The sequence below is a fragment of the Sphaeramia orbicularis genome, chromosome 10 (assembly GCF_902148855.1).
Source record: "Sphaeramia orbicularis chromosome 10, fSphaOr1.1, whole genome shotgun sequence".
Taxonomy (NCBI): Eukaryota; Metazoa; Chordata; class Actinopteri; order Kurtiformes; family Apogonidae; genus Sphaeramia; species Sphaeramia orbicularis.
This window is the reverse complement of record NC_043966.1, coordinates 5549017-5570788: the sequence shown is the minus strand read 5'-3', so window position 1 is coordinate 5570788 and position 21772 is coordinate 5549017. Positions and strand designations below refer to the sequence as shown.

General features: G+C 36.0%; 2 protein-coding genes across 3 annotated transcripts in view; both read right to left on the bottom strand.

Annotated features, from left to right (window-relative positions):
- Positions 1–7282, bottom strand: part of nfkb1 (nuclear factor of kappa light polypeptide gene enhancer in B-cells 1) — a 40733-nt gene extending 33451 nt beyond the window's left edge. The window contains exons 1-4 of the mRNA XM_030145906.1: positions 6984–7282; positions 5316–5359; positions 5112–5193; positions 461–501 (exon numbers count right to left, since the gene is read on the bottom strand). Coding sequence (XP_030001766.1) covers positions 461–501; positions 5112–5193; positions 5316–5354 — 162 coding nt within the window. The 5' untranslated portion in view covers positions 5355–5359; positions 6984–7282. The remainder of the gene's footprint in view (positions 1–460; positions 502–5111; positions 5194–5315; positions 5360–6983) is intronic.
- Positions 7283–19893: 12611 nt separating this feature from the next.
- The window catches only part of dgkq (diacylglycerol kinase theta), a 51099-nt gene continuing 49220 nt past the window's right edge, over positions 19894–21772 (bottom strand). For both annotated transcript variants that reach the window (XM_030145741.1, XM_030145742.1), the window contains exons 22-23: positions 21581–21733; positions 19894–20787 (exon numbers count right to left, since the gene is read on the bottom strand). In XM_030145741.1, the coding sequence (XP_030001601.1) occupies positions 20686–20787; positions 21581–21733 (255 nt within the window). In that variant the 3' untranslated portion in view covers positions 19894–20685. The remainder of the gene's footprint in view (positions 20788–21580; positions 21734–21772) is intronic.

Here is a 21772-nt window from a genome sequence, read left to right as displayed (position 1 = left end):
GTGTTAAACAACGTCTTTCCAATAATTCATTTCATTTCATTCATTTATTTGTTTCAAGCATGAGGAAAAAACACTTTTTAAGTGTACAAGGAAATAATATCCAAGCAAATATATTAATAAATAAAGATGATCAAGAAAAAATAGCAATTGCCATGTGTACTAGTAATAATAAAATAAATTCAATATGTACTGCTCGAAAAGGAGTGGGAAGACGAAAACTTATTAAATCCCACCCCCACCTCTCATTTATACATCACATTACTTTTGCTTCCTTAATGATAAAGTTACATCTATTTAGAGTCCTAATAATGTAAATAAATAGTAAACACATTAGGAAAACTGATATATACGACAAATAGTAACTATCTAATTGATAGTCTGCATCTATTATCAATAATTCATCTCACTGTGCTTTTCTAATCAAATATTGATTTCTTGGTGATTGACAGGTGAGCGTTACCTGTTTCGGCTGCTCGAGGATCTGCAGAAACGGTCCGTCCACTGAAACAGAGACAACTGTTAGAATTCACAGACAAAAACAGTGATAATTTTCTTTAATAGTGGGACAGAATCTCCTGCTCACAAAGTCAGATTAATGTTTGCAGTGATTTTTCAAATTGACCAACATGAACATCTAAATTGTGTCTTGTTTTCTTGTAGAGCAGGGGTGTCAAACTCATGTTAGTTCAGGGGCTACATTCAGCCTAATATGATATAAAGTGGGCCGGACCAGTAAAAGAATACAAATAATAGGATAAGAACTTATGAATAATGTCGACTCCAAAGTTTTCTCTGTGTTTTTGAGTGAAAAAAGTAAGATTCTGTGATGAAAATGTTTACATCTACAACTGTACTTGAACATAACATGAACAAATAGAAACACCCTGAAAATTCTAAAGAAAAATAGGAGCAATTTTTACAATATTAGCCTTAGTTTATCATTTATACATGTGCATTACAACTTACAGATCACAATGGATCTACAAATACACAACATTTAATAAAAGGCAGAATATTATTAAAACTCCACATACTTCTTTTAAGACATTTCAGGTTGTTCATATTTGTTTAAGTTATTTACTTTTTTGTAAAAGGCTAGTCTGTAAATGTAAATATTTTTTGTATAATTTAACTGTTTGTTTTGTTTTTTTGACAGTAAAACAAAGAGAAATATTTGCAGTTTTCATTATTTATAGGTTATTATAGCAGTATTTTACTGGTCTGATCCACTTTAGATTGAATTGACCTAAAATGATTTTAACATTCTTGATTGTTAATATCTTCAGTGTAATTTTTGCATTTCACAAATTCATCCCATGGGCCGGATTGGACCCTTTGTCGGGCCAGTTTTGGCCCCTGGGCTGCATGTTTGACAGCTGTGTTCTTGAGATTCAGTGAAACCTCTTTAGGTTTTGGAAAATTTTCTGGTGATAAAAGCTGTGACAGATATTTTTCACAGTTTTATTTTTTAATACAACAAACCATTCAACCAGATAATAATCTACCTATTATTCTAGGCAGAAAAGAAGCTGTACCCTACATTACTCTAGAATGAAAAGTCACAAACAAATGCTTCTATAATTTGCTGATTTTCCCAACATCTAAAATGCACTGGGAATTTCTCCTTCATTATCATCTTTTTCATTTAACTCTGTAGGTCAACATATTCAGTGGAATGTCACAGATACTGACCTTTTCTAATAACACCAACCCTTCTGTTAACATGTGATCTCTCCGTTTCACTGATGGTGAAACTGACTAAAGATGTAAATGCACACATTTTCCCCTCCTCCCACATGCCATTCACATATTCACATCCAGCGAAACATCATCTGCTCATGAACGGGGAAGTGAGAGCAGAGCGCCGATGTCCCCAGCAGCCACGATACGACACGTCACGAAACTCCGCTTTCACTTTGTCACTTATTTTTTACATGTGGACATTCGTTTTCTCTTCCTGCAGCTGCTTCCCCAAAAAATAGGACCAATCTCACTAGCATGTTTAAAAATCAACCCCCAGTTGAATTTGTGAGGTTGTCAGGTTCTGTTCCATCTTAAAGTCCTGTGGTGTTGATACAGGAGATCAATCTCCTAAGAGAAGTGGGTGGTACTTTCACTGGAGGAGAACTCAACTACTTAAAGGGCTCATATTTATCTAAACCCACTTTTATTAGTCTTTGGTTCATTTATTTGTGTATTTGGACCCTAATGGTTCATTAAGTTTGAATTTGAACCCTCCAGGTGCTGCAAAGCTATCTTTATATTCATTTTGGCAAAAATCAAGTGGCTTTCTACAACCTGTTTTAATTCCTGCTTAATTTGTTACGTCATGACATTTGCACATGTAAGGTCCAGACTTCCGATGAACATTTCTCAGAGTACGACATAATTGTCTATCAGCAGCAGCAGTTGTCGTCCATAATGAAAATATGTCCAAACTTGGAGCCGATTACCTAAAATGTTCAGTTGTTGGCTGAACGGGACAGAAAGCACAGTCAACAACCTGGAGGGGGCGGGGCCTGAGTGGCTCATTTGCATTTAAAGGGCCAGCACTCCTAACTACCTTTCTAGTGACATTACTCAGAAATAGGGTTGAAGATGGACCTGTGGAGTTGAATTAATGAAGAATTCAGACCCAAGCAGAGCATTTACAGTTTATGTAGACCACAGGGAAATGTTTTAAAATGCATAATTCTGTTTTTTTTTAAAAAAGCAAAATGTCACTCCTTTAAATAAAAGTCCATATATGACTTCCTATCAGTGCTCAATAGTAACAATACTGATATCGATAACCATTTCCATGTTATAGGCCATCAAAATATGGACCATTACAAGCAAAGGGCAATTTTTTAAATTTCCAAAATTCATCAAAAATCTAAACTTCTCATAGCTGTGAAAAAACTGTGGAGACAGTCCTAAGGATGCTACATATAAAGTTTAAATTAACATAACCAGTAATTTTGGCAGAGAAGATGTTTGAAGAAATTGTTAACAAGTACGACAGACTTGCCTTCACAATAACTCAAGGCTTATCAGTCGGTGAACTAATAGAAAGTAACCAGATGATGGAGGAGTACCATCATCTTAATCAACCTCCACTGATCTCTGAAAACAATTACAAACACACCTGTAAACCTCAACATTGCACAGGGGGATTAACTGATTCTTTAAGAAACAAAAGATAGTGTTTGTTTTTCACAAATAATCTCTAACTTCTAAAAATGACTGTTAGTTTTTACAGTAAAGACAAGTTTTGAGCAGGTACAGTTATTTCTTGATTCCCATCTTTATTCTGTAAGCTGCAGCGGACAGGGTTTCACATTTTCCAAACTGTGTGATCCAACAGAATCTTATGTTTGTGATCTCATCAGTTCCTTTAACTGGGGCTGTAGGAGTGGGTGAGAAAAAAAAAGTCCCACACACTATCTATTTCTACTTGGTGTCACAAAAATATCACCAGAGATTACCTTTTTTCCCTCATTTCTGCTGTATGATCACCAAAAACTTATTTAAATCTACATTTCAATGGCAGGTCTTTTGCAGTTCTGTAATTGCACAGGCTAATACTGAAATTATAACTACGGCTCAATTAATTATGCTGCTCTACTTTAATCAATACAAGTATGTTTCTCTGAAAAATAACATCAGAAACTTCTGTTTCTACACTGTGTTCAGACTCTGAGACTGAACGATTATACAGTTTTATTGATATTAAAAATGTACTCTTTTCCCCACACAGAAAAAATTATTAGAAATCAGTGAGGGGATCGATACATTTCCATGTCATTGTATATCCTTCCACCTCAAACATCCATCTCCTCAATCCAGCTTCCTGCATAATGCCTGGACTGCAGGGTAAAGTTCACACAATACATCCATATACTCACTGAAAGCATCATCACAGATATGAACTATGGCAGATTTTTAAGCGGAGACAACACAAAAGCCAGTGATTTATACAAATAAGAATAAGACATTTCTGAGAAACATGAGAACATACCACAAATACTCCTTTTGTTGCTACATCTGTCTGTTCATACAGTAATAAAACCTTTATTTCTGAGAGAGGCTGCAACATAGTGCTTAAAAAAAGTTCATTTTTGACCTCGGGAACAGCAAATGGTCAGACTTTGGATGAAATTTTCTTCACAATTTTCCCAGAACTGTCAGGGAAAATCAATCCAACTCACCAACACTGATGCCCTGTGGATGTAGATTAACTGGTCAATCTCATGTATTTGCAGTATAATGATGTAACAAATAATTTGTGGAAACTTAAATGCTTCGACACGCTGGAGGGGATGCAAAGGGGGACACAGAGGCAAACCATGCCCACGTTTTTTGGTCCTGTATGAAAATAACTTTTTGGAAAGATGTTGGAATAAAAACAGAACAGATTTTGGGTTTTAAATTACAGCAACCCCCTTTGTCACTATTGTCAAGAGATCTTCCTGATGATTTGACAATAAGTGATAAATATCTTTACATGATAAGATGGGGCAAATGAATTAGTTTCTTTAAATACAATTAATGGGTGGTTTGTCTCATAGTCCTGTGAAATGCTGTATAAACTGCTGCACTAAAAATGTAATTAATTAGGTAACTTGGTTGCTATTTCATAACTGTAACCTAAATGATCATTACAATTAGACTGTGACTATTATCTGTTGCCGCTTGTTGTATGTTAAGTTCTGTATGACGAAATAATGAATAACTAATAAAAAAAAAAAAAAAGATGTAACACATAAAAAAATAGACCCCATATCATAAACATAGGTTGTTGTAATGGAAATATTGATGAGTTATAGTGCCCAGAGCTGATCAAACTCAACAATCGCTAAAAAATAAAAGGACAAAGTATAAATCGTATTGAAATAATTGTGAAAACCTTTCAAAGTTTAGTGTTTTTTGCGATCCTAAAACAAACTGACAATGTGACAGTGAGTTGATTAATTGCGCAGCTCTATGCCGGAGTAACTTCTTTAGCTAAGTAACACCTTTAGAGAAAGAGGAAATCACACACTGTGTGAACTGAAACAAGATCATGACTAATGCACATGATCACTAAACAGTAACTCATAGTTCCGACATTTAACAGGTATTGGACTCACCTGTCCGCGGAGTCGTGGCCTGGGGCATCGCAGGGAAATGAGTAAAATCCCACGTCGGATCCATCATCATATTGTCAAAAATCTGACAGGACAAACATTTTCACCATTAATATAACATGCAACAGAAGTCAGACACAGTATGCTGTTCACTTCTTCTTTTAATGTTTACATGACTGATTAAAAGTAGACGCAGGTGAGTTTTACCTGACTGGACGCGTGAAGGTAGGAGTCATCTCCAGCCATGTTGTCTGCAAAAGGTCACAGGGCAAAGGTCAAACAAACAATCTACTGACAAGAAAATTCCCTTCAAATATGCTCTTTCAAGATATCTATTTACATACAAAGGAGCAACAAAATGAATCATTAGTTATCAGATTACAGAAACAATTTGTTCTTCTTTTCTTCTGATTCATAATGAATAACATAAAATATTCAGGTCAATATCAAGCCATGAATAATTATAAACATGTCCAATTTTAGATTTCTATAAAGAAAAAATAACAACTACTGATAATGTAAAAAAAACAAAAAACAAAACTACTACTACTACTACTACTACCAATAATAATAATAATAATAATAATAATAATAATAATAATATGTTTTTAAAAAAAATTCAAATCCCTTCAGTTTGACATTCTGGCTGTTCTTACAGTTACATTTGCTGTTACAAATACATTTAATGTTGAATTACCTTCTGACTCTTGTTAACGCTGTTATAACATATTCAATCAGATTTACTGATGTTTGTGATTAGTAAATCCATACAATAGTACATTCTGACACCTGTTGCTGTAGTTAGAACATATTCAATCTTATATTTACTTTGTGATTTGCTAAAAACATTCTGACACCTGTTATATTTAATCTTAGATTTATTGATTGTTAAAGGCATTCTGGCTGCTGTTATAATACATTTAAAGTTAGATTTATTGATTAGTTGATATTGTTAAATACATGAGTGTTGCTATAATACGTTTAATATTACACTTATTGAATTCATTATTTATTTATGTATTTTTTTAGATATACTTAAATCACCTTTTGACACTTGTTGCTGTCTGGGCGCGTCCCCGCCTCGCATCGTACTATTCATGAACGCGCCTGAGTACAGTATGCTAGCGGCTAACAGTTAGCCCAAAGGGGCTGTTTGTGACATTTGTGTCCCTCGTGTAACAGTCACAACAACACACACCTGTTGGAGGGACACACCTGCTCATTACCGACAGTCGTACAGGTGATGTGTGTCTGTGTGACAAGTTCCACACTGTGTCCTCGGTCCAACCCTGCTACCTGTTGTAGCTAACAGAGCTAATACAGGTTGGGTACGGACACAACGGTCAACCCAGACTTCGTAGAAAAATTAGCAAATTTAGGTTTTTCAATAATTAACTCATTAACACGCACAAACAGAGCATAAAACAGCATATTTTAGTGCTAGGTACGTGTATGACATTTACGGCAGGTGTTAAAGCTTCTTAACAGGTATTTTATAAGCTAATGTCCACAGTGGAACAGTGAGGAGAGGCGAAAGGTGCTAGTAAAACATGCGCGTAAAGCAGCAATAAGAGTGAAATTACAACCAAAATAAGCATGTAATTGTGAATATATCCAAGCCGAATTTTCCAGAAGGTGTCCCTTGGCTAAAGTGCACTTTTAAATCTTTTCTCAGACAAACGTGCCTTTTGCAGGTCACGGTTAAACAGTACAGTCGCCGTGTTTCCAGGTGCGGTTCGGTGTGACTTGTACCTGGTTAATAAGGAAGTGAAGAGCACAACAAAGCCCGGACTGACGGCGCTGTAACGGGTCACAGAGCAGAGAGAACCCGCTCACAACCGGCCGTGAGGTCTACTCTAGTGGACGAGTTCTTACCTGGTTCGTTACACCGGGTCAGGGTCGGAACATGAACTTAGTCGTTAGTCCTCGGTCCGCTTCACTCCGGCTGACTCGTGTCCATGTTGAAGCAGCGGATCCATTTAGCACAACCTGCTTCAGTTGGACGTCATGACGCCGCGGCTCAGCGTCAACGCAGGTTATTAAAGCAGAAACAGAAGAATCCGTCCGAGCGGTGAGATAAAGGTGGACAAGTCCTGCAGGTGAACCCAAACTGATCAGAAAGTTGATTTCCTTCCCCACTGGAAATTCCCTCTGACGTGCACTAATATAGTCCAGCCAAAGATAGGTGTAAGGAGGAAGATGGGTCACTCTGAGCTAAAACACAGTTCATTGAGCGCGCGCTTGTTTGCCTTTTTTCAGGGACCGAGCGGAGAGGGCGGGTCCACTCACTGTGTGACAAGGCAAGGCCCCTATAAAGGGTCTGCACGTGACGTCACCGCTAGCGGAAGTCACCGCGGTTCCGCCCACTGAGTGGCAGACAGAGGCAGATGAGCAGCGGCTTTGGCTTGAATACTGCGAAAACTTTAGAACAATCTAAAAAATGGGGAAGAGCTGTTGTGCCATTGATCGCACAAACAGGTTTAAAAAGCACTGGGAGCTATCGTTTTAGCGGAGACCTAAAGCCAAAAACAGAAGAAGCAGATGGATCACTGCAATTCAGAGAAAGAACTGGAATCCAGACAAAAAACCTGGATTTGTGGTTGACATTTTGTGTCAAGTAAGGTTAATTTCTGCTGTGTTCTTGTGTAAAATCATACCTGAAATTCCATCTGGTTTTGGCTAACGTTACTTCTTAGTAAAGCTCTTAATGTTAGCATCTATCATTTAGTTCTATGTTTCAGAACTGAAACGTTTGTGTCTTCAGTTGTGTGATTATGAACCTTGTGCTCTACATGATTTGTAAACTAGCTTAAACTGAGGCTAACCTAGTTTTCCAAATAAGGGGCTACTCTAGCACACAGCTGTTGGATCTGTGTTGGATCCAGTATTTGATGTGAACTCTCCTTAAATCTCCACAGTACCAGTAGATCATCCACTCACTTGGGTCAGTACTAAGGGTTCAACTCCAGTAAATCAGTAGTGAACTGTGAGCACTACTGCTGGGCCTTTACCGCCCAAATCACCGCCAACAAAATCCGTTTGCACTGACACAAAACCTCCAAAACAATAGTATGTTGAATTAAAGCACTCATCAGCTGGAATCCTCTAATGAACCAGGACCAGGATGGACACAACTCTTTGGCTTTTGTATGCTTTCAGGTTTTGAATTGTGTATTTTCCCAGCGTTGAAATCAGGGTGACACGGTGGTGCAGTGGTTAGCACTCGTGCCTCACAGCAAGAAGGTCCTGGGTTCAATTCCAACACCAGTCGACAGTGTGCATGTTCTCCCCATGTCTGTGTGGGTTCTCTCTGGGTACTCCGGCTTCCTCCCACCATCCAAAGACATACACTAGTAGGTTAACTGGTTAATCTGAATTGCCCATAGGTGTGAATGTGACTGTGATTGTTTGTCTCTATATGTTCAGCCCTGCGATGAACTGGCGACTTGTCCAGGGTGAACCCCGCCTTCGCCCCTATGTAGCTGGGATAGGCTCCAAGCGACCCCCATGACCCTAGTGAGGATAAAGCAGGTTCAGAAAATGAATGAATGAATGAAATCAGGTTAATATAAATGTCAGGATACGTGATTTCTGTCCACAGATGAGTGTTGGTAGACCACTTGTAGTTTGGTAACATGAATTGATCCATGTCCAGTCCAATTGTCTTTAATTTCATGTTATATTCCACATTTTTCCCGGTCTCGCTGTAGTTATACTGCTATGCTCCGTCATGTTGAGCCGGTTTGTTTTTGCCACTCAGTCTGACTTAGAGGGGCGTGGCCCAGTGGGGATGTGACATATGTGCATTCCCTCTATTATTTTTCGTTCGTTTTTTATTATTATTATTATTTTCTTGCTGCCACTTTGAACTGGATTTTGACCCCCTAAACATGCTCAAAAACTCACCAAATTTGGCACATATGTCAGGTCTGGCGAAAAGTTTGATAAAATGCAAAAATTAACCCCGTAGGTGCCAAAATCCGCTCTATAGCGCTACCTATGTCAAAAAACACGGAAACTGCCATAGCGGCCAGCAGGAATGTCCGAGAGACATGAAACCAATGCCAAAATATTCCTTACATCGAGCACTACAAATGTTCCAGTGAGAGTCCAGAGCTAACTCCAACAGGAAGTAGGTAAATTGCCTTTCAAAGTAAAACCCTCAAATTAAAACTAGTCTGAAGCAGTTTGTCATATTGGCTTCTAAATAGCACCGAAAGATAGAGTAAACAGACAGATGCAAAAGGGAGGGGGCTGGTGTCGGGACAGAGGTGTGAGTGGAGCGGAGGTGTCAACGGTCACAGGAGGTGGAACACACAGGAGGCAGAACGCCCGGTGTGAGGTCCCGCCCAATGCTGCTTGCAGCTTTAACTTTTTATTATTGTTTATACTAAGATTTGATTTATTCACTTTTAATGGTTTTAACCCATAAAGACCCAAACAGCCTGTGGCAACCAAACGCATCTGCTGATTTAAATACTTAATACCTGTTGAACCACTAATCCTATGAATATATTTTAATAATTGGTGTAAAATACAGTTCGTCATCTTTCCATAGTCATCAGATTTGATCCATTTGGATGTTCAGAGGCTCCATAGTTACCATGGAAACATTGTCATCTTCTACAACATTGAATCACTAGTAAAACCCATGGAGTCTGATAAATGACAGTGGATGGACACACTTAGTTTATGTTCAATTAATGGTAGATCTGACTGAAAAAGTCACTTTTTCTTGAGTTTTCTCTCAATAATCATTAACTTTACTCTGACCATCCAAATGATCAGTAAAGTAAATGTAGGAAAATACATGATTTTCACTGAAAAAACACAAAATACAGAGGATAATCATATAATAAATGGTGATAAATCACTTAAGAAAAGTCACATCTAGAGAAAAAATATTTTGGAACTGCCACAAGAGTAGCACTGGGTCTTTATGGGTTAAAATATTTGTATATGCGTGCCATTTTCTCTTGATGCGCTTTAAAAGGGATTGCATTCTCAATTTCATTATACATGTGCAATGACAATAAAGACATTCACTCATATACAAATTCATACATTAATTCACTCATTCATTCATTCACAAACAAACAGACCCTTTAAATATTAGCTTTTTCTGAGGAGATCAGTATTTTGATTCCAGGTGAAATAATCACTGGATTTACTCAGGATGAGAAACACTCATGTCATCATTATTATTATTATTATTATTATTATTATTATTATTATTATTATTATTACTACTACTACTTATGTGTGTGTATGTATACATGTTGTAATCATTATTACTATTGCTATGATTGCTTTTACAATGTTAATTATTATTTATTTCTATAATAATAATGATTATTATTGTTGTATTAGTATTATCTGTTACTTTAATTATTATTTAATTATTTCCTAGTTTTACTTTATTTATTACAGCTATGCTTTATTAATATCTGAAAGCAATGACGTCCTAAATGTTGTGTCTTCTTTTACTTTAATAGACATTTCCTCTGATAGAAAAAAAAGGATCAAACCGTGCAATTAATGTTCACCAGGAAAGTGTCTGACTGTTGGTATTTCCAGATCCCTGTTTGTTCCCCCTGATGATCAAATCTAAACCTCCACCCATGACTGGAGCTCTTTTTGACTTATTCTCCCTCAGTCTCATACATCTAACACAGAGTGAACCATCTGTCCATCATAGACTATCTATGGTGAAGGTTGTGATTGACATTCTGCCCCCTGCTGGTCAAACTGGGAACCACAGCAGATACAACAGAATCTAAATATCAGGACCAAATTCTACCTGATCTGTCCTCTTTCTAGTGTTGTTTCTAAATTATTCTAATCCAGTTCAGCTCACTTCAGCTTTGTTGTGTTGCACGGAACATTTACAGTTATTTTATCTCTTTTTTTTTGGTGTTTGGGTTCAGATAAAAACTTTTAAATGACTAATATTATACATAAGAATTCACAGCATCACACTGATTTTAAAGATGAAAACATGGTTAAATAATAAAGAAAATAATAACACCATACAGTATGCACAGTAGTAAACTCTCATGTAAATTACAAACATATACTCAAATCAGTATAATTACGGTTCTGGATCTGATGTTACAACAAAAATATAATAATAATAATAGCTTTATTTACGTATATAGCACCTTTTAAAAACAAAGTTTACAAAGTGCTTTTGACAGACAAGTAAAGGGCACAACAGCAGGATACAAGATGCAAGTAAAGTAGAAGGTGCGTATTTGCGTCTCGATCTTGAAGTTGGCGGATATAAAAACATCCAGGACGTTTATTATGATGAGTTAAGAATATCTACATCGAATTAAACAGTTCTCCAAATCTACATCTGTTGTGTTACACTAAAGAATGAACAGTTTAAAAGTCTGCAACTTCTCTTTTTAAAGCTCAGAAAAGTGTCTGGTTGGAGTCTTTATAAACCTGGTCACTTAAAAATACTGGCAACAAAACAAAAAAAGACAGGTGATTATTAAGTAGATTTAAAGAAGTAAAAAAAATTAATTTTAAAGAGATATTTATGTAGAATAAAACTGGAAATAACTGCGTAATTATGGGGAGGAAAAGACAGCAAACATGAAAAACAATAAAAAGTACTTTCACCTTGTTTACATGTTTAGAAGCTGTTCATCTGTAACAGAGTTAAAGAATATTTTCATGTTTCTTATCATTTAATGGTTCATTTATCACGTGGAAGCCGCTTAAAATGCACTGAATGTATGTAAATAAAAGTCTGTAAAATACAAAGCAGTGTTTCTATTGTCTGTTACCTAAGTGAAGAAAAAAAAAAGACCTAAACATAACTCATTAATGTGTGACTCATTTTAGAGAAAATACAAGTAAAATTTTCCATTAAAAAATTAAATTACAAATGAAATCTTAAAAAAGAGAGTAGAATCTTTAATCTTTCAAAGCAGAAATAAATGTGACACCAACCACAATGTGTTTAATTCTGAGTCTTTAGTTTATTATGATTAAACACATAAGAATTAATTATTTAAACATATATATATATATTTATATCTATATATATGTACTATATATTCAACTTTAGTTATTACAACATTCATAATAACCTGAACATCTAGGAGCATGTGTAAAACAATTAGTGCAATTTACAGTTAAAACTTTACAGTTAAAACTAAAAAACAGCTTCAGTCTGCAAAAATATACATATCATCTATTACATTAATAATAATAAAACTCCAGGTAAAAACTAGTCACAGCAAATGAAAGTCAACGTACAGGACGTCTAGAGGCACATGAGCACTGCACCGGCAGAAACACGTTAAAGACGTTAAGAGCGATTCGATGAGGCACTGCCCCGCCCCCAAAACACCAGGGGGCGGGGCTTAAGAATCACGACTCTGACGCTACGAGGCACGATGGACGCAGAGAAGCGACAAAATCACGCAAAAGCACAACGGCCACAGTCATGACCCGAACCGAAACAGAAACCCGATGGTTCTACAATACGTCATGAAAATAAAGTTTTAATATTTAGTTTTTTTAGTTATGAAAAAGACGATCACTGCTTGATAGATATATAGATGGTTTTCATATGTAAAGAGTATCTAATATATGGCACTAATGAACCAGAAGTTTAACTACATTTGATTTATGAATTAAATTAACTACTGCTACAAATGTGTACTAAAAAGCCCAAAATATCTTTTAGGCTTTTTTTTTTTTTTTTACTTATATTTTATTGTTTCATGTTTTAAATTTTCCAGCATAAACATTAGAACATAGTGTCAGTTGTCGTCCTGTATATTGTTCTTTTAAGCTTTTAAAATGACTTGTTTCTTAATTTTAGCTGTTGTTAGCCAGCTAGTTAATGCTAGTTTATGTTAGCTCATATAATAATGTTTACTCCTGCTACTGCACATCTAATGCTAGCCGTTGTTAGCGTGCTAGCAGATGTTTGTTGATTTTGACAAACTTTTTTTCACAAAAATAAGCTAGTATTTCATATCTATTAAAACCAAAGGGAGCATTTGTAACATTTTTCTTCAAATTAACTTCGGTTCTGTGTAGTTCTGTCACAGTGAACTTCTATACTATGCTAACTCCCTACTGTTAGCGCATTCACTTCCATACCTATACCACTGTTAGCTCTGCAGCTAACATTAGCTACAGTTAGCTTGTTAGCTAATATTAGCTGTTGTTACCTTTTTTTGATTGTCTGATCGGTAAGAAAAATGTATATTTCATAAAAATTAGGTCTTACAATTTAGGCTTATCTTATATAACTGATAAAAGCAGAGATTATTTTACCTAAACCTCCAAAACAGCTACAACAGCTGCATTTTCTCATGTGTAGAACAAACCAGGTTTCCATTACGGATCAGACGGTGACGGCGGTGAAGATGAAAACATTGTTTTGTGACGTAGACGGAGCGCTGCTGTGTTGTGCAACCAGTCGAGTGGCGAAAAGACAAAATTTAAAACTGGGAAAGTTTTTGAAAAACTAAAAATGCTCAGACAACGCACAAATAAAACCCATTTGAGTCTATATTTTTATGAAACTTGACTGTATTCTTCTTTATGTACGAACTTCTGTTTCATTCTTCTGTCGTGTAACACACTGACAAATCAAATTGTGCTATGACAGAGGCTGACATTCAGGTTTGTCAAACTTTGCTCAAACCAGAGAATTTAATTTCTCCAAAGTATCTACCTGGAAGTCCAGTTTTTGAGGACAAAAAGCACTAAAAGAAAGTAAACAAAACCCCGTATGACTGTATTTAGACTCAACAGTGCAACCGTAAAACCAAGTCAAACCAAGTCAACAACACACTCATTAATTTCACCAATTGCTCCTTAATTTTTCATGTTTATTTGTGCGATATTTGAGCATATTTGCTGCTTTTTGTCTCTTTTTATTTCTCCAGACTGGAAGCATGTTGTCCATATTGTGGCTAGAGCTTCATTCTGACCCTTGTTTTTGACTCTTTTTTCCTAAAACTTTCTTAAGCTAAAAACTTAAATCTCCAGTCTGGATGAAACATTTAACACGGCCGACATTTGTGCTTTTCTTGTTAAATATAGGAGATTATTTTAGGTGTAGCTCAAAAACAAGAAACTGAACGAAGAGGAGATGCGCTGCTACAGTACGTCATATTAGAATCAACACTGACAGTCTCTGATATTTGTACAGTTTAATACATTTTACAGCTACGTTTTTCCATCAGCTGTAACACACTGCTGGACGGCAGACAGTGCAGTTTATTCAAATTAACAGTTAATGCCACTGATGCAGCTCAGTTTTCTGTTCCTTCAAAGCCAGAAACCCTTGAAAAAACTCACTTCACTACAACTTAGATTCACTTTGGCTTTGAATAAAAACAGCACAGAACATATTTGATCTCCTAGCACCAAAAAACATCAAAAATAATTCAGTGAATGCTGGACTTGGACTAAAGAACCAGTGGTGGAATACATCTGAGGATCCGTCTGCAGCTGAAATCCCTCCTCCGTCCACCGTGGGCTCAGGAGAATGTGGACGAAGCCTCTTTTAGTTAAATCCTCCTCTGACTTTCTGCCAGAAGCTGTGAAGTAACTCATTTTTTTTTAATCCGAGTGATACAATAAACGTTGGATAAAGTCATCACTGTAAAAGTACATCTCATGCTCATGTTTGGCCAAAAGTTAAACAGTTTAGGTCTTTTCAAACAGAGAATTAAACTGAACAACTGAACTTTTTAATGACGGTAGAACAGTTCGACTGAGTGTGTCAGTTAAATGAAGAAGGGAGAGTACGTAGTCTGTAGAGCAGAGGTGGGCAACCTGCGGCTCTGGGTACACATATGGTTCTTTAGCATCTCTCTAGGTTTTCTCTGATCGAAAAACATCAGCTACATTTTGAACTGAACTGAATGAGTCATTACTTTTTAACACTGTTATAGACCTAAATCTATTCTAACTGTGTCCATCTGCAAAAATGTGCAAGCTTTAAGCGGAATAAAATCATTTTGACAGTATAAAAACCAAAATGGATTATTTTCTCGCCAAATTCAATACAAGATGCTCAGTTTGCTTTTGTTCGTAGTTTGTAAGAAAGCCACTATACATGAAAGTTGAGCTTTTTCTCTATTACACAATGCAATTATGTTTTGGAAAGAGTGTCCATCATTAAAAAAATGGTACAAATCTTGAATGTTTTCTTTCTTGTCGCTGTATAATTTCATAAATGCACCAGACATTGCATTATTGTAATGAAAATACAATGTTAAATAGTAAACTAATCACAAATAGGTGACAGCAGAGCAGCCACCTCATGGTAAAATGTAGATGGGTTTAAATTTGTGTTCATCTGCAAAAATCCGCAAGCTTTAAGCAAAATGAAATCATTTTGACAGTATAAAAACCAAAATGGGTAATTTTCTCGCCAAATTCAATACAAGATGCTCAATTTGCATTTGTTCGTAGTTTGTAAGAAAGCCGCTATACATGAAAGTTGTGCTTTTTCTCCATTACACAACGCAATTATGTGTTGGAAATAGTGTCCATCATTTAAAAAAAAATGGTACAAATCTTGAATGTTTTCTTTCTTGTCGCTGTATAATTTCATAAATGCACCAGACATTGCATTATTGTAATGAAAATACAATGTTAAATAGCAAACTAATCACAAATAGGCTACAGCAGAGCAGCCTCCTCATGGTAAAATGTAGATGGGTTTAAATATTTTTTTCATGGTTCCAGTCAGATTACTTTCTTTTTTTTTTTTTTTTTTTTTGAGACAAAAATGTTTCTTTAGGTTGTAAAGGTTGACAACCCCTGCTCTAAAGTAAATGACTAGAAAAACTACAAATTATTTTGTAGTTCTGCTCCAAAGGGTACAATGAACAAGGATGTGAAACCCACCACTTCATTAACTTAACCCTTTGTGACCCCCTCGTCATTTTTCTTTTATGATTTGCGGATCATTAAGTCTGTGTTACAACTTATGGCATTATTTTCAGCCAGAATGTTTCTTTTTTTGACATATTTTTAATCTAATGTCAGTTTCTCTTACACGTCTATTACACACTACTGACAGTTTTTGAATTCTCTGCTATAAAATCCTTATAGATTAAATTTTTTTTTCAGCATAAATCTCTCAAACGACTTCAGCTCTGCTCAAAACTACCACACATTCAGTAATTTTCAGGATTGTAACCTCTTACATTCCAGTTTGAACATGCAATACCACTTGTTTAACTAAAACAAAAACACAAAATATGAGATATTTTCCATATAATACATGGTAGAGGGATGTGGAAATATTAAAAATAACACTGATTTCATTGCATTAGTAGTTTTTGTTCAGTGCAGGACCCTCACCGAAAAAAAAAACAAAACAAAAACGCCTAAAAAACACCTACTTTTTGACACAATGCACACATTGCTGATGCACTGCAATGCATTTAGTCTGATCTGGACAGAGAGGAGAGAGCTGCAGGAAGACAGTGTCTGCATCCTGGCATTTCTTCCTCTACAGCTTCAATAAACCAGGGATAAAAAACAGCCTGTCAAATGCAACAGCTGATACTGAATGATATCTGTGTGCATCTCCAGTCAAAATGCATGAACAGGAGAATATATTATATTTATACTGAAATTTGTCTGTGATGTATAAAATATTAAAGGATGAGTCAAAACTGACCCAGTGGATCAGTTTTATACACTCTGTTGTGCTATTATTTTATTACTCCTTTAGGTTCATAGTTTTAGCCTTAAAATGCTAATTATTAACTTCTGCAAATATTCCATCTTCCTCTACATTAAAATCTGATTTGTTTTTTCACCAAGATGAGAGTAAATATAGTTTATGTAAGTTAATTATAACATATTTTATTCTGACAACTGTTAGTGGAAGTAGAGTCAGTCTCTTTTCAACTGGATTTACAGGTTAATTCTCTGTTTTTCTGTCACAAACACAAGGTTTCATATATATTTTTTATTTATTTATTTAAATATAAGCACCTACTGGTCTTTTCTTCTAATACGAGCACACATTTCATGCTCAAACGTTTCTACTGACACTGGAAAATCTAGTTTTATTCATACTTCAACTGTAAACAACTGCAGGAAAAGCTTAAAGGAGTGATATTTTTGCTTTTTTAAATGGAATTATGCATTCTAAAACATTTCCCTGTGGTCTACATAAACTGTAAATGCTCTGCTTGGATCTGAATTCTTCATTAATTCAACTCCACAGGTCCATCTTCAACCCTATTTCTGAGTAATGACACCAGAAAGGTGGTCTGGATGCTTTGTTTGGTGCTTTAAATGCACATGAGCCACTTCAGGCCCCGCCCCCTCCAGGTTGTTGACCGTGCTTCCTGTCCCGTTCAGCCACTCGTTAATACAACCAACAACTGAACATTTTAGGTATCAGCTCAAAGTTTGGACATATTTTCAGTTTTTACTACAACTGCTGCTGCTGACAAACAATTATGTCGTACTCGGAGAAATGTTCGTCGGAAGTCTTGACCTTATATGTGCAAATGTCGTGATGTAACTAGTTATAAAACGTAATAAATTAAGCAGAAATTGAAACAGGTTGCAGAAATCCACTCAGTTTTGGCCAAAATGAATATAAAGATAGTTTTGCAGCACCTGGAGGGTTCAAATTCAAACTGTATGAACTATTAGGGTCCAAATCCACAAATAAATGAACCCCAGACTAATAAAAGTGGGTTTAGAGAAATATGAGCCCTTTAAGACTGTATCACTTGCATCTCAATATGATTTCATCATTTTCTAACTTTTCTTATTTTAGTTAATTCACTTGTGTTATATTTTAACTGGTTTTATTTATTTTACTGAATATCTTTTTCCATCATTGTTTACTGTTGTCTGACCCTAATTGGAGTTTATAAGGTTTTATTTTTGTTCTAATCCCCTGTTTTCTGTGTTTTTTTTCCCATTATATTTCAGATGAGGCCTCCTCTTTCTCCATTTAATTCACTTTTACTATGAACAGCCGCCGTCAGAGAAGACAGGAGAGGAAACAGTTAAAAACTGCAGCACAGGCTTCGTTACAGTCGACAGGAAAACACACACTTTCATTGTTAAAACATCCTTCAGCTCAGTTTTAACACAGTGGGTTTTTTTAGAGTGAATATTCAGCAGTACTTTCAGCTACTTCTACACTTTATATTGAACTTTATTGGTAAACTAAAATGACATCATTCACCTCATTATAAAACTGCTGACTCTCACCTCTGGAGTTTTCTTCTATAAAGAGATTTTTAATGTGGAAACTGAAAATGTAAATAAAAACAGCTCGATGGAAATACACCATGTATTCATGGTTCCTATATTTTATAGATTTGACTGAAAAGCGAAGCCAAAACTTTCAATGTTTGCAACTTAAAAGTCCAATAAATGTTTCCGTAAGATGATAATTCTGTCAAGATTTCATCAAGTTAATGTTTGTCTGATGTTTTCACCGTCGAGATTCACAGTTGAAGATGAATCTGACGTCAGATGTTATGTCTCTGCAATGTAATAGTTACATTTTTCAATTTCTTACACAGTCTGTGGACTCGTACATAAGAAAAACCCACAAAATTAATACATATTTTATCCATAAACCATCAGGACCTGCTGAACTGCTTATGTTTACCTCTATCTGTATCAGGATTCTATATTCTACAGGTTTATTTTCATTAATTTCATGTAAAGTTGGTTTAGTTCTGAGGTGAAGAATTTCATCACTGGTATAGTTGTTTTGCATTAATATCAGTAAGACTTTATTTAGTGAATCCACTAATAGAGAGTTTACTTTTACATCTGTTTTTCTTTTGGCAGTGACACAAATGGACTCTTGGCGTAAATGTGATTTATTTACCAATGAATGTCTTTAGAGAAGAAAAGTCTGTCCATAAACTTCAGAAATAATTGGGAAAAAAATGTGTCACTGCTACAACAGTAGATGAATCTTCACATCTACACATGCAAAAGCTAATTTTTTTCCTCCTAATTATTGTTTTTATTCTTCAGATTCGCTGAACTTTAAATCCATTTTGACATTTTTTTAACAAAGTGATATTTTAGATTGTGTAAATATTGAACATAAAGTGTTAAAATGTTCCAAACTCGCTGTTAATTTGACTGTTTTATCTGTTATTACACAGGTTCACTGAACACCGATTCCAGTCTGTTATTTCTATATTTACATTTATTGCTATACTTATATGCTACGTATTATTTCATTACACTTTTATTACTATTATTTCTAACCACTGCTATGAATAACAGACTGTCGCAGTGTTCAGACCCTTGACTTTGGCAAATAACATTTTTATATCAATATTTTTTTTTTTGGCAAATTATCAATTTCTCAAATAGGTAGGTGTGTAATAATGGGGATAATGCACAATCTGACATTTTTTAAGTCAAAGCAACTCAATTATTTTCAAAATCATTAATACACTGCACAAATCTAAATCTAACCAAGTTTATTTTTCTCATTTGTAGTCCAAATATCTTATCACACTTAAAATAAGACATAATCACCTAAAGAGTAACTTTTCAGTGAGATATAAGAACTTATTTTTAGACAATAGACAAGATAATTTTCACTAACTTTCACACTGACAGATTTTTTTTGCTTAATTCAAGATTTTTTTTGCTTAATTCAAGCAAAAAAAATCTGCCAATGGAACGAGTGAAAATTATCTTGGTAAGATTTCTTGAAATAAAATTTTCCAGATCTGTTGTCTAAAAATCAGTTCTTATATCTCACTGAAAAGTTACTCTTTACGTGATTATCTCTTATTTTAAGTGTGATGAGATATTTGGACTAGAAATGAGAAAAATACACTTGGTAAGATTTAGATTTTTGGTGTATTTGTAAATTTCCTCAGTAAATATCAGATATATGACATTAAAAGCCTGAAGGGAACAGTCTCCATGAGCTGAAACCCAGCCTGTGCTGCAGTTTTTATTTCTTTATCTGTTCATTAACTGTGGTTTCACGGATTCTGGGATTTCTCATCTGATTTGACACGTTCATTAGCTTAAACCATCTGTAACACAAACCACTGCCGCCTGAAGGCAACACTATGAAAGAGATGAAAGACGACAAGAAGAGATTTGTGGATTAGATACACGTTACGCGGTTTCGTAAAAAGTCTGTCTAGTTTCTACGTATTTTCCACTGACGATACGACCAGCATCGTGGTCCTAAAGCTCCTAATAGCTGCACTTTATTCTCACAACTAAAGATATGACAATATATCTACTGAACAGAGTCTAATGCTACTCACTGTAACATACAGTCACATCACACTTCTGTTAAATACTCTGGAGCTTATTAATACACAGGAAAGTGTCAAAACACAGTATCACACCTTTCCCTCTTGAAGCAGTGTGTTATTGGTTACCACGGTTACCAGACTCTGCTCATCCCTCCCACTCTGAGCAGGACGTAGAGCTTCATCCCCCTCCTCCTCCTCTGTCTGCGTCCCGTCGGAGTCTGCACTAAAACACACCCACGTGCAGCAGGAAGCGCTTCACAGGCAGGTCAAAGGTCACGTCTCCTTCAGGTGTGAGGTCAGTGTCCTCCTTCTCTGGACGACGGGCTCTCGGAGCGGCCGTCCTTCGCCGCCGCCGCCGCCTTCTTCTGCTTCTGCTTCGACTTCCTCAGCATCCGAACCTGCAGATGAATACGGGGTATGATACAGAGGAGAAACAAACCACGACGGGAGGAGCGTTTACCGACGGTCAGTGTCCTCAGAGATGGAGATGGAATTTTCTTCAGGATGAGTGGAGCGGTGATATCAGCTGATTAATCAGAGCTTTTCCAAGTTAAATGAAGTATTTTTATTTCAGTCTTTAAAAAAAAAATTCACCGTTTGCTGACTTTTACAACTGAAAACAGACAAGGATGGGATGCATCATCTCAGTTTTTACTGAAAGTTGGATAGTAGTAGTAGTAGTAGTAGTAGTAGTAGTAGTAGTAGTAGTAGTAGTAGTAGTAGTAGCAGTGGCAGTAGCAGTAGCAGTAGTAGTAGTAGTAGTGGTAGTAGTAGTAGTAGTAGTAGTAGTAGTAGTGGTAGTAGTAGTAGTAGTAGTGGTAGTAGTAGTAGTAGTAGTAGTAGTAGTAGTAGTGGTAGTAGTAGTAGTAGTAGTAGTAGTAGTAGTGGTAGTAGTAGTAGTAGTAGTGGTAGTAGTAGTAGTAGTGGTAGTAGTAGTAGTAGTAGTAGTAGTAGTAGTAGTAGAAGTAGTAGTAGTAGTAGTAGTAGTAGTAGTGGTAGTAGTAGTAGTAGTAGTAGTAGTAGTAGTAGTAGTAGTAGTAGTAGTAGTAGAAGTAGTAAATTCATTGTTTGCTTTGTGTCTTTCTTTTTTTTAACACCACTAGTTTCTAAATGCACATGTTTGGACATTTGAACATGTATATCAGTTTGTGATGACACTACAGAAGCCGTGCAGGGACAAACGCAGCGTACCTTTGGTCCGGCCGCAGAGATGATGATGTGTCCTGGAGGCTGGATCCACGGCTCTCCGTCCACCTGCACCGGGATGGGTTTACTCACTGTCAGACGGATGTAGTTCCCTTGAGCAATGCGAATCCCAGACCGCAGACCGCTCTGGACCTGACCCTTTACGGAAACAGACATCATCACCACCATCATCACCAT